We start from the raw sequence: 13,402 nt of genomic DNA, 5'->3' as shown, positions 1-13,402 counted from the left end.
CTGAATTCTAGGTGGGATATAAAAGAAGATATATACAGAAGAGATCTAAAAACAAGCTGAGTAAAGAATCCTTGAAGTGAGGTGTAATGCAACTTCATCACTTTATTCAAATCTTCAAAATAGTCTTTATTCTACATTTTTAGTATAAAAAATCCACAAGTTAAGTGCACCACAGTGTAGAGAGAGACATACAACGCTGAACTTCCATAACAGTCAATGGTACAGTCAAACATCACATGTACAGAACACAAAATTTAGATGAACTGAAATTATAAGATAAAATAAAATAAAATCCAATTTTAGAGAACAAAAATCAAAATATTAAGGATCCCTGAAATATTCTTAACCCTAATGAGATTTCACTGGACTCAAGTCATTTAGTAGTGAGGCATTCACGATATGACCCCATTAACCCAGCTCAGGAATTCTTGGGAGCCATGAGTGGCTGCATCAGACACTGACGAGAAATGGTAACCAATTTTTGATCTGAAAACTCCCCTTAATTTGGCTGTAGAGTCATCAGGCTTTTAAATGCATCCTCCTCCTTGCCCCTCAAATTATAAACAAACTGCTGTTTACAAAACAGTTTGCATCCTTTGTTAAAAGAAAGCTCAGTTTTTCTGGCACCAAAGCAAATTTGGGTTTGCAAATTTGGTTCATGTATGAGAGACAACCTACGAGGAGGGTCCAAAAGGCACCCTCCACTTTTGCTTGAGGAGACGCAAAAGCAGAAGTAATGGGGTCTGTGCTTGGGGCACAGGGGGTTTCAGAGGATCCTTTGTGAAAGACTAGTTAAAAGATGACAGGTGGGGAGAAGTGCAAGGAGAGAAGGAAATTAGTCTGACTGGCTTTCTGTCCTGCACCATTGATTCAATGGAGATCGGTGGGAAGGAATGGAAGACGAGGGTTGAGGGTAGGACGTGGAGCAAAGGACAGAAAGGAAAAGGCAGATAACTAATGCAGTTCATTTATAACAAGTAATATAAATCAAAGACTTAAAGGAGATTAAAGACCAATCAGAATAATTTGGCAACTTTAATTCTTAGGAAGATCAAAGTTCCCTCCAAACCTAATTTGATGTTTTATTACTAAAAGCAAAGACCAGTATGGTACAGTATTACTCCGGAGGAATTAAAGGAAGATCCTTAGGGCTGCTTTACCCACATTCATTTTATGAATGGATACCTCCCCTACCTCAAAATGCTTTAGGGCGGTACTGCTACCATTACGTGGTTCCTTATTACGTTTGAAAAGTGCCTGAAAGTTTGGGCACCAGAAAGACACCCCAACAACATGTGTCTAAACTGCAACTTCAGGTTAATATGACTAAAGCAGTTACATTGTGAGAAGTGCTGAAGGTATGTGATGTCTTTCCCGGCACAGAGGTGGCCTTGGTTCTTCACCAGATGGTGTAGCCACCATCTGAGCCACCCATGAAGAAGTTTCCCTTCCGCTGAGTTACAAGGACATTGGCTCCCTGCATGACTGCAAGCTGAGCAGCATTGGGAGGGCATCCAGGGGGAGGAGGCTGAAAGGAAAAGACAAGGTTGATTAGACACAGGGCAGCTGTGGAAGGGAAGTGGACAAAGGTGAAAGAGGACCAGTCAGAAAGACGGCAGTGTGCTAACCCATGGCATCTCAAAGAGCTAGTATGCCACCAATTCAGGTACAGCAGGTCTCTAGTCTCTGTGAGCCCAAAGATATAAACAGGAAACCCACTCACTTAAAGGGTTTCAGGTCTAAGATAAAGCCTATGGATACCTTCTGAGTGTGGGTAGTCCAGACCTATAGGCATTTTCAGGGCAAAAAATCACTCCTACTCACATTCTAAAATACAGGGAGCGGGTACTAGGTCCAGGGCCTTATGTCACAGGGTCCAACAGTTTTCAAATGGCCCTGGATAATCTGAAAGCTCTACCTGATGACAGCATTCTCACCTCATCCCTAGCCTGTGGTTATTGAGTAGATGGTCCTAGCAAGGACCATTTGGGCTCTAATTCCCATACATAAGAGAACTAAGCAGGAGACATAACTAAAAGCCCTAGTATCTTTCTAAATGTAATCTAATGGGGATTGTGCATTCTACTTCTTTAATCATCATGGTTCCTAATACAATGCCATACAGATGGCAAATATTAAGTAAATGCTTATGGAATAAATGAGCAGTTGTTACTAGACCAGTACCAAAAGTGAACTGGAAAAGCAGCAGGCAGGACTCCTAGGACAGGAAAACAAAGGAATCTGATTAACTCAGACACCAGTGAATGTGCCAGATGCTACTGACTTGCCACAGTTCTGCCCCCTCCAGTGCTTTCTGCCTGACTACTGGACGTCAGTGCTTGCACCAGTACCAGCAACTATTACCCAGGGATGATGAAAGGATAACTATGTAGTCATTTCAGAAAGTTAAAATACGCAAGGGTTGAGGTTTTTTTTTGTTTGTTTTTTTGTGGTACGCGGACCTCTCACTGCTGTGGCCTCTCCCATTGCGGAGCACAGGCTCCGGACATGCAGGCTCAGCGGTCATGGCTCACGGGCCCAGCCGCTCCGCAGCATGTGGGATCTTCCCGGACCAGGGCACGAACCCGCGTCCCCTGCATCAGCAGGCAGACCCTCAACCACTGCGCCACCAGGGAAGCCCAAGGGTTGAGTTTTTTGTGACAAAGTCATACTCACAGGAATGTTTCCAGCAGTAGCACCAGCTCCAAATCTGGCACCTGCATCATACCCTCCTTCCACCAGCACTGCTGAACCAGGTGGATAGATGGGACCAACTGGATAATAAGCCATGGGGATTGTGGAACCTAAGGGTCCAACAGCCACAGACTGGGCCATGGGAAGATACAGTGAGGCGCCAGGAAATGCAGCTGACATGGTGGGGACTGTGGCAGCCCCCGGGTGCACAAAGCTCGGACGATAGAGCTAAAAGAGGCAGAAGAGAAGGCAACTAGTTACTTTATGACATTTGTATTTCAGATCTCTTTAATGAGTCAATTCTTAATTCTCCTTGTGCAGACTACACTCTGAGTTACACAAGTTGCCTTTCCACTGCCACTAAATATTCTCCTGGATCACTTCCTGCTATAGCTAATGTTAGGCTCAAGGAACGCAAACTCATCTTCTTAACCTCAGCCTGTGCCAAACAACATAAAATAATCAGATAATGCATTCTCAACCCCAACAGAAATTGCTGAACTATACAATGTTTTAGATTATTCATGTGAGCATTCTTTCCTGTTTGTGGAGAGTAAATAAATGTGTGGAGTCAGACTTAGCTAAAGACTGAAAACGTGATCCAAGAGTATTCCATTAATAAAGTCTAATAAACTGGAAGCACCTCTGAGTAGGCAGGTGGAGCATCAGTATAGGGTGGAGCCTGAGGAAGATGCAAGGTCTGAGGGTACACAGGATTCCCAGGAGGCTGCACCGGGTAGGTTGGCTGCGTTGGATATTGACCTGGAAGACAAGAAAACAATGCATGTTGCCTAGAATACAGAGTCACCAAAATACGGCAGGGCATGCTGGGTAGCCTAGCCGGAACGAGCAGAAAGAGATTTGCAAACAGACCGACTGCCCTGAAGGGCCTGATCCCTGGAGCCAAGAAAATAAGTATCCTCTTTGCACCCTTATAACTGAAGATGCTGGATTCTAACTAGACAGGAAAAGCTCTTTCCAGGAGAAGACTGGTGTCAGGGGAAAGTCCAGCTGGGCCCAAGATCCTTCCAGAATGCAGGGCAGCTCTGGGAACCCCTTCTTGCTGATGTTTCAAGAGTGTGTCCTGTCTCTCTACTCTGGGTGGTCTCCAAAGGTCTGGCTGTAACTGACCAAGACCTCATGAGTAACAGTGGTTGTGCCCATCGACCTCACAGGTTCCTACTCAAGGTCGACTTCCAAATAAAGTGAGTGGTGGAAGTGAACCTTGAGATCGGAGAGGGGGTTGAGGGGAATGTCCTGACACAGGAACCAGGAGACGTTCTGGCCGCCAGCGAGGGTAAGGGGAAAGAGACCCGTCGGGCCCGCCTGGCCCGCTCACCAGCGCCGGCACTTCACTAGTTAAGCCCGAGGGCCTGCCTGTGGTTCCGGAGCGCGGCGCCCCGCCTCTGCCAGCTCTCCATTGGCCCACCCAAATCTCACCTCTAGCTCCCCATTTGCTCCTGCAGATGCCCATCTCGACAAGCCTTCTCCCCCCCCCACCGCCCCCCCAACCCGAGCCCGCGGCTCCAAACTGCGCCACAGAGTTTAAGGGGGAACGGGCCAGGAGGGAGCGAGCAACCGTAGTTCGAGAATGACAAAGGCGTCCGGCGCAGCCCTGGGCACTGAAGCTGGCCCAGGAGCGCGGCGCAGCTCTCCCCAGGCCTGGCGTCCAGTGACCCTGGGCTCCGGGCCCGCTCGCTCCGGGCCAGCATTACTTCCCCCGGCGGCCTCAGCCGCCCCCTGTCCTTGCCTTTGCTGTTCATGGTGGCTGCGGGTCCGGTTCGGCTCGGCGTCGCGGACGGTTATTTTTTTCGTCCTCTTCCTGTTCGTAGTCACTTCCGTGTCACGTGACGATTTGTCCGCCTAGCGTCACCCGACGCCCGAATGCCGCTGCCACCGGAAACCCCGCCCCTTCGCCCGGCCTCCAATAGCTGGAGGGAGGGCCCACGTGATCCCGCCCGCTCGTGTTGGCCCCGCCCACTGGGTCTTGTCCTCCAACCCCTACCCTTGTCTCTCGACTGGAAGAAAACCAAATAACAGGTATTGTCTCGAAACAGGAACTTCTCTCTCTTGGGCGTTCGGAGGCAGTACCATTAAACTGTTCTCCGGAACCTTTTCCCACCTACGCACAGCACCTCAAGGTCATCTCACCTTGACAGTCTTTCCACGAAGGGGCATAGATTTCTACAAACGTCTCTAACTGCCTGAGATACGCTCCCCTCCCCAACCCTTGATTTATCGATCACGCGTTCCCCTCACTCGAATCTTCGCTGCCTGTCCTGCGGACAGTCGGTATTTATTTCTGTGTCGCTTTCTCACCATAAAGAAAGGTATGCTGTGTTGTGTCCCTCCCGCAGCAGCTAGCATTTAAACTGGCATACTCGTGGTAGCCAAGCAGTGCCTGTGGCCCGGCCCTTCCTTTGGTACCTGTTACAGGCACCAGTACGGCATCTTACGTGTATTTTCTCCGTGTTATCACTTCTCTTCTAACTTAATTGTTCTTAAGGGCAAAGGTGCCATCCTTTAAGGCAGCAATTAAGTTTTTCCTTCTGTTCTCCATTTTAAGATATCTGCTGAGTGCTTGCTATGTGCAAGTGCAGAGATGGAGCTGAACAAGACAGCCCAACACTATTTCCTCATGGAGTTTACATTCTGTACTGTAGGAAGAATATTAGAAAAGCATCTGAAAAGGGAAAGCTTTGGAAAGAAAAGTCCTCAGTAAACATTAGAAGCCTGATAAATACTTGCTGATGAATGACTTAAACCACTGAAAAGAGCTGTACTCACTTCAATTCAGCAATCCCTTGTTTTTCTCTCCAGTATCCTATTACAGTTTGCAGAGCACCCTTAAAATGCACGATTTTATGGGGTCATCACAGGTCTTCACAGCAGCCCTGTGTGTCAGACGGGGCTTGTTTGATCATTCCTGTTTTTCAAATGAGAGAATTGATTAAAGAGATTTGCCCTAAGTCACACAGTGAGCAGGTTACAAAGTCAGGTCTTGTATCCTGGTTCCCAGGTTCCCAAGTCAGTTTTGTTTTGTTCTTATCACTTCACTCTGACTATCATGGCTAAAATACTCTAAAAGCCCAATTTCCAAGACTATTTGTATTTGGAGTTCTTTTAGGTTCCTTCCCTTTCAGTAGATTCATATTGTTTATTTAGTTCAGATTAATATTAGTATGTTAAAGCCTATGATATTTACCTTTTCCTGTATTTCTGACTCTAATCTTGAAGGCAGGCACAGTGTTGGATATTCACTCATTCAACAGTTCTTCAGAGAACACTTACAAATGCCAGGCACTGTTCTAAAACAAAACAAAGCTCTTGCTCTCCTGAATCTCACCTTCTGGTAAAGGGGCTTGCAAACTTTTGGGACCCAAATTGACAGTAATACACTTTAAATCATGACCCAGTACACACGCATTTATAAATATACGTAACTGAAAATTTTATGATCTGATACCTCCTTCTGTGTACAATGCACTGTCATATTTTCTATTTTCTCCTATTTCCTTTTTTCAATTCTGGTTGTGGTTTCACATCCTAGTAACAAGTCAGGACTCACAGTTTGAAAAACATTGGGTTTTTTTTTTAGTGGACTTTTACCCTCAGGGCCTTGCATTTTTCTTAGCGTGAAATTTGCAAGCAGTAGTTGGTTAATTTGAATGAACATCCTTGGAGGTCAGACCAGTCAAATCTTCTTCCTTGTAACCTAACTTTTACAAGTCAGATCCTAAACTGATTCCACCCTAAAGCCTGAAACTGGAGAGGTCATTAACCTATACCCATCCTAACCTGTGCTCTGGGCCTCAGAAAATAAAGGAGTGAACCTGAGAAAGGAAACTTACCTTTTTTCTCTTACTGGGCCCTCAGTTAGGGACCCTGAAATTGTGATGACTATAGCAGCCCACATCAGTGAGAGTGTAGGAGAGGGATGCGAGTTCCAGACCTCACTGTGTCACCAACTAACTTACTTTGGTCCTCGTCTCCTCAGCTCCCACTTATTCCTTGTCATGTAGAAATCAGATACTGCACCACTATCCTTGCAGATATTATCCACCTCGTGTCCATAGCAGACCAAGGAAAAGTGCAGGCAAGCGGACTGTATTTCAGAGAGGTTAAGTAGCTGAACTAAGTTATACAGCTGCAGAGCCAGGTGTTCAAACACAGCTTTGCTTGATTTTACAAGCCTTGTTTCTAATGTTTACATTGTTTAATCTATTTACATTGTTTTTAATCTGCTGCCTCCCAAAGGTCTCAGTTTCATCATCTGCCAGAAAATTCACATGACCCTCGTTTCACCTCAGGCTCTAAATCTAGACTCTGTTTTAGGGAAGGAAAAAAGCAAAGAGGAGCCTGAGAAGGCAGACGGGAAGTAGGCCAAGCTGATAATCAGGTTGTAAATTCTGATCAGGCCCTAGATAAAAGTACAAATACTTCTACTGGATGGTAAACAGCCATTGGCCCAAGCCCTCTCTCCAAATACCCTCCTCTGCTCCAGCCCTCCACTGAAACCCCTCCTCCCCAGACCTTTCCATGGTCCAGTAATTAAAGGGTTAACTCTTTTTTTAAATTGTTTTTTAATTAGTTAATTTAGCTGTGTCGGGATCTTCGTTGCAGCATACGGGATCTTTTGTTGCTACACCTAGGCTTCTCTCTAGTTGTGGCACGAGGGCTCAAGAGTGCACGGGCTCAGTAGCTGCAGCGCACAGGCTCTCTAGTTGTGGCACGAGGGCTCTAGAGTGCACGGGCTTAGTTGCCCCACGGCATGTGGAATCTTAGTTCCCCAACAAGAGATCGAACGCGCGTCGCCTGCATTGGAAGGCGGATTCTTAACCACTGGGCCACCAGGGAAGTCCCTAAAGGGTTAACTCTTGACACCCAGGAAGCCTGCAGGACCTAGCTCCAGCTAAGACAAGCTGCCCTCAGATTGGTCAGTGCCTCCTCTACAGGATGTTAGGTATTTTGCTTAACACGCTGGGACCAGGGTCTCCTGAAAGCCAGGGTGGAGCCAAATGAGATTAACAACAGAAAAGAAGGGGCTACAAGCCACTGTTTTCTCTGGCAGGTGGGATTAAGGGGCATCTGGCTACTTTCTTGAACAGGCGTCAAAAGCCTTTCTGTTTTCTTCATTCTCCTTGGTCCCCCAATGAGATGAAGATGTCATTAAGTCATCAAACATCCTTTCTTGAGTTAATTTAACAACTGTTTATCAAGCACCTGTTATGTGCCAGACCCTGTAATAGACACTAGGGAAACAATAGTGAAGAAGCACACTTAGTCCCTATCCTCATGGAACTTAGTCTACCTAATGGATGAGACAGAAAAGTAAACAGATAATCAAAATATAGCGTGATTAATGCTGCCATAAGGACAGTATGGGGTGTTATGAGAACACCTGGGTGAGGTATCTAATCTAAAGGTGTCATGCTGGCAGTGATGTCTGAGATGAAATCTGAAGGGTGGGTGGAATTTAAGCAAGTGAAGAGGGGTCCCCAAATAGGGAACACTGTATGCAAAGGCCTACAAGTGGGAGGGCTTATGGAGCGGGAGGATGTGACAACAGTTCAGTATGGCCGGTACATGGAATGGGAGGTGAGGACTGGTCAGAGACGAAGCTGAAGAGGTAAACAGGTGCCTTTCCATGCAGGGGGCCTTGGCGCCCATGGAGGATTCTATCTTAAGATAATGGAGTCTGTCCTACAGGCACCAGTTAGCCACCAGGAGTTTTCAGCAGAAAAGTGACATGATTATGGGTTTTTTTTATGATTATGTTTTTATTTTAGAAATATCTTTCTGGCTACCAAATGTAAAATAGATTAGAAAGGGGAAGAGTTGAGGTGTGCCTGGGAGACACAGTTAGGATACAACGCAGTAATTTAGGTGACTGATGATGGCAGACTGGCCTAGGAAAGTGGTATTTGGGTAGAAAGAAGTGGGGGGATTCCAGAAATACTTAGGAGGCAAAACAGCTGGACTAATATTGGGATTAATGTCCAGGGTTAATTAACAGGATTAATGTCAGGGATGAAAACTCCATAAAGTCAAAAGAAAAATGACAAATTGGAAAAAAATTTTGCAGTTTACATCACAAAGGGCTAAGTCCCCTAAATATTAATAGCTCCTAGAGATCAATAAGTATATGGCCAACCATTAGAAAAAGTAGGTGGGAGGAGGGGGACTTAGATGAAGGTAGTCAAAAGGTACAGACTTCCAGTTATAAATAAGTACTAGGGGGCTTCCCTGGTGGTGCAGTGGTTGGGAGTCCGCCTGCCGATGCAGGGGACACGGGTTCGTGCCCTGGTCCGGGAAGATCCCACATGCCGCGGAGCAGCTGGGCCCGTGAGCCATGGCCGCTGGGCCTGCGCGTCCGGAGTCTGTGCTCCACAACAGGAGAGACCATAGCAGTGAGAGGCCCACGTACCGCAAAAAAATAAATAAATAAATAAATAAATAAATAAGTACTAGGGAATGTAACATGATACAGAGCATTAACACTGCTGTACATTATAAATGAAAGTTCTTAAGACAGTAAATCCTGAGTTCTCATCACAAGGAAAAACATGTTTTCTATTTTTTAAAATTTTGTTTCAGCATGAGATGACGGATATCCGCTAACTAAACCTACTGTGGTCATCATTTCATGATGTACGTAAGTCAAATCATTTTGTTGTACACTTAAACTTATATAGTGATATATGTCAATTATATCTCCATAAAACTGGGGAAAAAATTTAACCAAATTTATAAAAAAAAAAAAGTAGCAAATGACATTTACAGACAGTTCACAGAAAAGGAAATGCAAATGGCTTCTAAACATATGAAAAGATGTTCAGCCTCACTCTTAATAAGAAGGCAAATTAAACCCACACAGATACCATTATCAGATTGGCAAAAATCCAAACATTTACTAACCTCAATTGTGAGGCTGTGGATAAGCGGACGCTCTAATTTATTGATGGTGGGAGTACAACTCCTATAGGGCCGATTTGGCAAATGTCTATCAAAATTACAAATTACCATCCCCACTTCTAAGAATGATTCCTACAGTTATATTTGCATTCATGAGAAATACTGTGTATATAAGGCTGTTTACTGCAGCATTGTTTGTAATAGCAAAAGATTAGAAATAACCTATATATCCATCAATAGGGAACTGATAAAATAAATCTTAGTATATCCATATAATTAAACACTGCCTGGCTGTAACAAAGAACGAGGAAGCTCTCCAAAATATTTCATAAATGAAAACAAGACAAGGTTCAGAACCATGTGCTTAGCATGATGCCTTTTGTGTAAAAGAGCAGGAAAACTATATTCATTAGTATTTGAGTAAAGAAATTCTGGAAGATTACACAAGATAGCTACAAAAGTGGTTACTGGGTAGGGTGGGGAGACAGAGGTGGGAGTGACTTTTCACTATACACCTTAAAAATTTTTTTTTTAATTTTTGAACCATGTGAATGCTTACCAATTCAAAACATTAAAACAATGTGGGCACACCTATTAAAATGGTTAGCATTAAAAAGACTGACTGTTTCAAGTGTTGGAGACTATGTGGAGCTACTAGAATTCTCAGGCACTGCTGATAAGAATGTAAAATGGTACAACCACTTTGAAAACAGTATAACAGGACTTTAAAAGTTATATATACCGGGCTTCCCTGGTGGCGCAGTGGTTGGGAGTCCGCCTGCCGATGCAGGGGACACGGGTTCGTGCCCCGGTCCGGGAAGATCCCACATGCCGCGGAGCGGCTGGGCCCATGAGCCATGGCCGCTGAGCCTGCACGTCCGGAGCCTGTGCTCTGCAACAGGAGAGGCCACGACAGTGAGAGGCCCGCGTACTGCAAAAAAAAAAAAAAAAAAAAAAAAAAAAAAAAAAAAAAGATATATACCATGTGATCTAGTCCTTCCACTCCTATTAACCCAAGAGAAATGAAAGAATATGGGCATACAAAGGCTTACCCATGGATATTTATTACAGCTTTATTTGTAACAGCCAAAAACTGGAAACAACACAAATGTCCATCCACAGGTCAATGGATAAACACATTGTGGTGTTGCTATACAATAAAAAGCAATGAACTGCAGGTCCACACAACAACATGGATAATCTCAGTTATGCTGAGGGGAAGAAGCCAGACAAAAGAAGAGTGCACACTAAGGGATTCCATTTATATAAAATTTTGGAAAATACAAACCATAGTGATAAAAAGCAGAGCCGTGGTTGCCTGTGTAAAGAGATGGGGAGGAACAGGAGGGAAGAGATGGACTTTGGGAAGCTTTTGGGGGTCATGGATGTGTTCACTATCTTGACTGTAGTTATGGTTTTACGGGTGTGTACAAGTGTCAACATTTATCAAATAGTACACTTTAAACGTGTAGTTTATTGTATGTCAGTTATGCCTTAATAAAGGTGTTTTTTAAAATAATGTTGGGATGAAGGAGAGAGAATAGCCAAGGATGATGGCTAATGAACTCTTTTAGTGAGTTTGGGCAAGAGGGATGCTGAAAAGAAAATTACAGCGGAACTCGGTAAGTGCTACAGTAGAGATGGATAAACTGTCCTCTGAGGACTCAGAGAATGACATGCCTCCTCCTGCAGGGTCTCCTAGTCCCAGTTAATTAGGCTGATTAGAACTTTTTAATGTACCTTTATTGAACACCTACTATGTATTGGGCTCTTCAATTGTGTAACTAGAGAACAAAACGACCTCCTATTCCCCAGCCCAAAGAGGGAGTGTGGAGGTTTGTGGAAGAATCCAGTCAGGCTCTGAAGCAGCCTTTTCAAAACTTTGGCTGGTCTTTATGTAACTAAGGGAACAAGGATTACAAGATATATGACTCAGAAATGGATCCTTCTTTCTTTTCTTTTCTTTTTTTTTTTTTTCGTGGTACGCGGGCCTCTCACTGTTGTGGCCTCTCCCGTTGCGGAGCACAGGCTCCGGACGCGCAGGCTCAGTGGCCGTGGCTCACAGGCCCAGCCGCTCTGCGGCATGTGGGATCCTCCCGGACCAGGGCACGAGCCCGTGTCCCCTGCATCGGCCAGTGGACTCTCAACCACTGCGCCACCAGGGAAGCCCGGATCCTCCTTTCTTATTGCTGGAGAGCCTTTGTAGGAGAGGCACTAACACTGCTCTGCCTGATAATGTAAAGGCCTCACTCCACTGTGGCTACAGCAGCCTAGTAAATCCTGGGGCAGCGTCTCTTCTTTTCGGGTTTTGAGCAATTTTTCTCCGTGTGAAATCCCAAACCACCTGCATCAGAATCATTTAGTGCTTCTGCACCAGGGAAGTTGGGACTTCCCTGGTGGTGCAGTGGTTAAGACTCCATGCTCCTTGGGCTTCCCTGGTGGTGCAGTGGTTAAGAATCCGCCTGCCAATGTAGTGGACACAGGTTCTAGCCCTGGTCCGGGAAGATCCTACGTGCCATGGAGCAACTAAGCCCATGTGCCGCAACTACTGAGCCTGCACTCTAGAGCCCGTGAGCCACAGCTACTGAGCCTGCATGCCACAACTAATGAAGCTGAACTTCTCAGCTGGTTTTCACTTGGATTATAGGGAGAGTTAAAATAAAAAATGTAATGCTCTCCTCTATTCTTTGGAATTCTCTTTAGTTTTTCCCTAACTCTTCAGTAAAGAACCACCTTGTGTAGTCATGTTGGGGAGAATTCACAGCTGTGCCCCACTGTGACTACAGCTGCATTTCATGCAGAGGGACCATACCAGGTGACTGGCAGCCAAATGAGTGGCCGAAAACAGAATGAAACAGAGGGTCAAGCGAAAGACTTGGGGGACAGGCATGCGGCAAGCCTTACCTTCCATTCCACTTCCCCAAACGTACAGTCTTTCTTCCATGTCCACGGGGGATTGGTTCCAGGACCCCCTCCCCTTCACAGATACAAAAATCCGAGGATGCTCAGGTCCCTTACATAAGATGGTATTTGCATAAATGGTAAAATAGTATTTGCCTAAAACCTATGCACTTTCTCATGTGTAACTTGAAATGATCTCTAGATTACTTATAACACCTAACACAATGTAAATGCTATGTAAATTGTTGTAAATACAATGTAAATACTATGCAGATAGTTGCTGGTTTGAGGCAAATTCAACTTTTGCTTTTGGGGACTTTCTGGAATTTATTTTCCAAATATTTTCAATCCTTGATTGGATGAATCCTCTGATGCAGAACCCATGGATACTGGAGGGCCAACTGTGCTAGAAGGAGGGGACCTTTAAAATGGAGGAAAATGCTGACACTTGGGTTTCATATACATTATCTCATTTAACACAAAAAACTCTAGAAGTAAGCATTATCCCCATTTTACAAATGAGAAACTACAACCTAAAGAGGCTATCTTGCCGCAAATTACACAGCTAGTCAGTGACCATGATCAAATCTGAACCCAGATCTGTGGATTTGACTGAATTATAATATCTCCTGGCTCCTGTGGCGAAGGAGGTTGGCAATCGTGGCAAACTGTCCATTTGTTATTCTCTGTTCTATAGAACTTTGTTTTATTTGATGCCTTCAAGCCTATATTGCTTCTGTAGTTCACAGAAATAATAAAGGTATTAAAAAGAGAAAACAGGGGCTTCCCTGGGGGTGCAGTGCAAGAGAAGCCACCTGCCAATGCAAGGGACATGGGTTCAAGCCCTGGTCCAGGAAGATCCCACATGCTGCCGAGCAACTAAGCCCATGTG

At 44.9% G+C, this 13,402-nt stretch overlaps 1 protein-coding gene across 1 annotated transcript; it reads right to left on the bottom strand.

Annotated features, from left to right (window-relative positions):
• Positions 1 to 1,255: 1,255 nt before the first annotated feature.
• Positions 1,256 to 4,539, bottom strand: DAZAP2 (DAZ associated protein 2). Its single transcript, XM_082666231.1, has 4 exons — positions 4,445 to 4,539; positions 3,338 to 3,456; positions 2,677 to 2,922; positions 1,256 to 1,528 (listed from the first exon to the last, which is right to left on the bottom strand). The coding sequence occupies exons 1-4, from the start codon at positions 4,455 to 4,457 to the stop codon at positions 1,400 to 1,402; spliced, it is 507 nt and encodes a 168-aa protein (XP_082522357.1). The 5' UTR covers positions 4,458 to 4,539; the 3' UTR covers positions 1,256 to 1,399.
• Between the last annotated feature and the right edge of the window lie 8,863 nt (positions 4,540 to 13,402).

The sequence above is a fragment of the Grampus griseus genome (assembly GCF_964374135.1).
Source record: "Grampus griseus genome assembly, chromosome: 11".
Lineage (NCBI taxonomy): Eukaryota > Metazoa > Chordata > Mammalia > Artiodactyla > Delphinidae > Grampus > Grampus griseus.
The sequence above is the reverse complement of the archived record's forward strand: the minus strand, read 5'-3'. Positions and strand labels throughout refer to the sequence as shown.

Bases quoted from the DNA above. Each gene is read 5' to 3' on its own strand.
- DAZAP2 (XM_082666231.1), bottom strand. The intron at 2,923-3,337 runs GTGCTTCCAGTT...TGCCTCTTTTAG, and splicing joins CTCCACCTGCCTACTCAGAG to CTCTATCGTCCGAGCTTTGT. The intron at 1,529-2,676 runs GTGAGTATGACT...TTTTCCTTTCAG, and splicing joins CTACTGCTGGAAACATTCCT to CCTCCTCCCCCTGGATGCCC.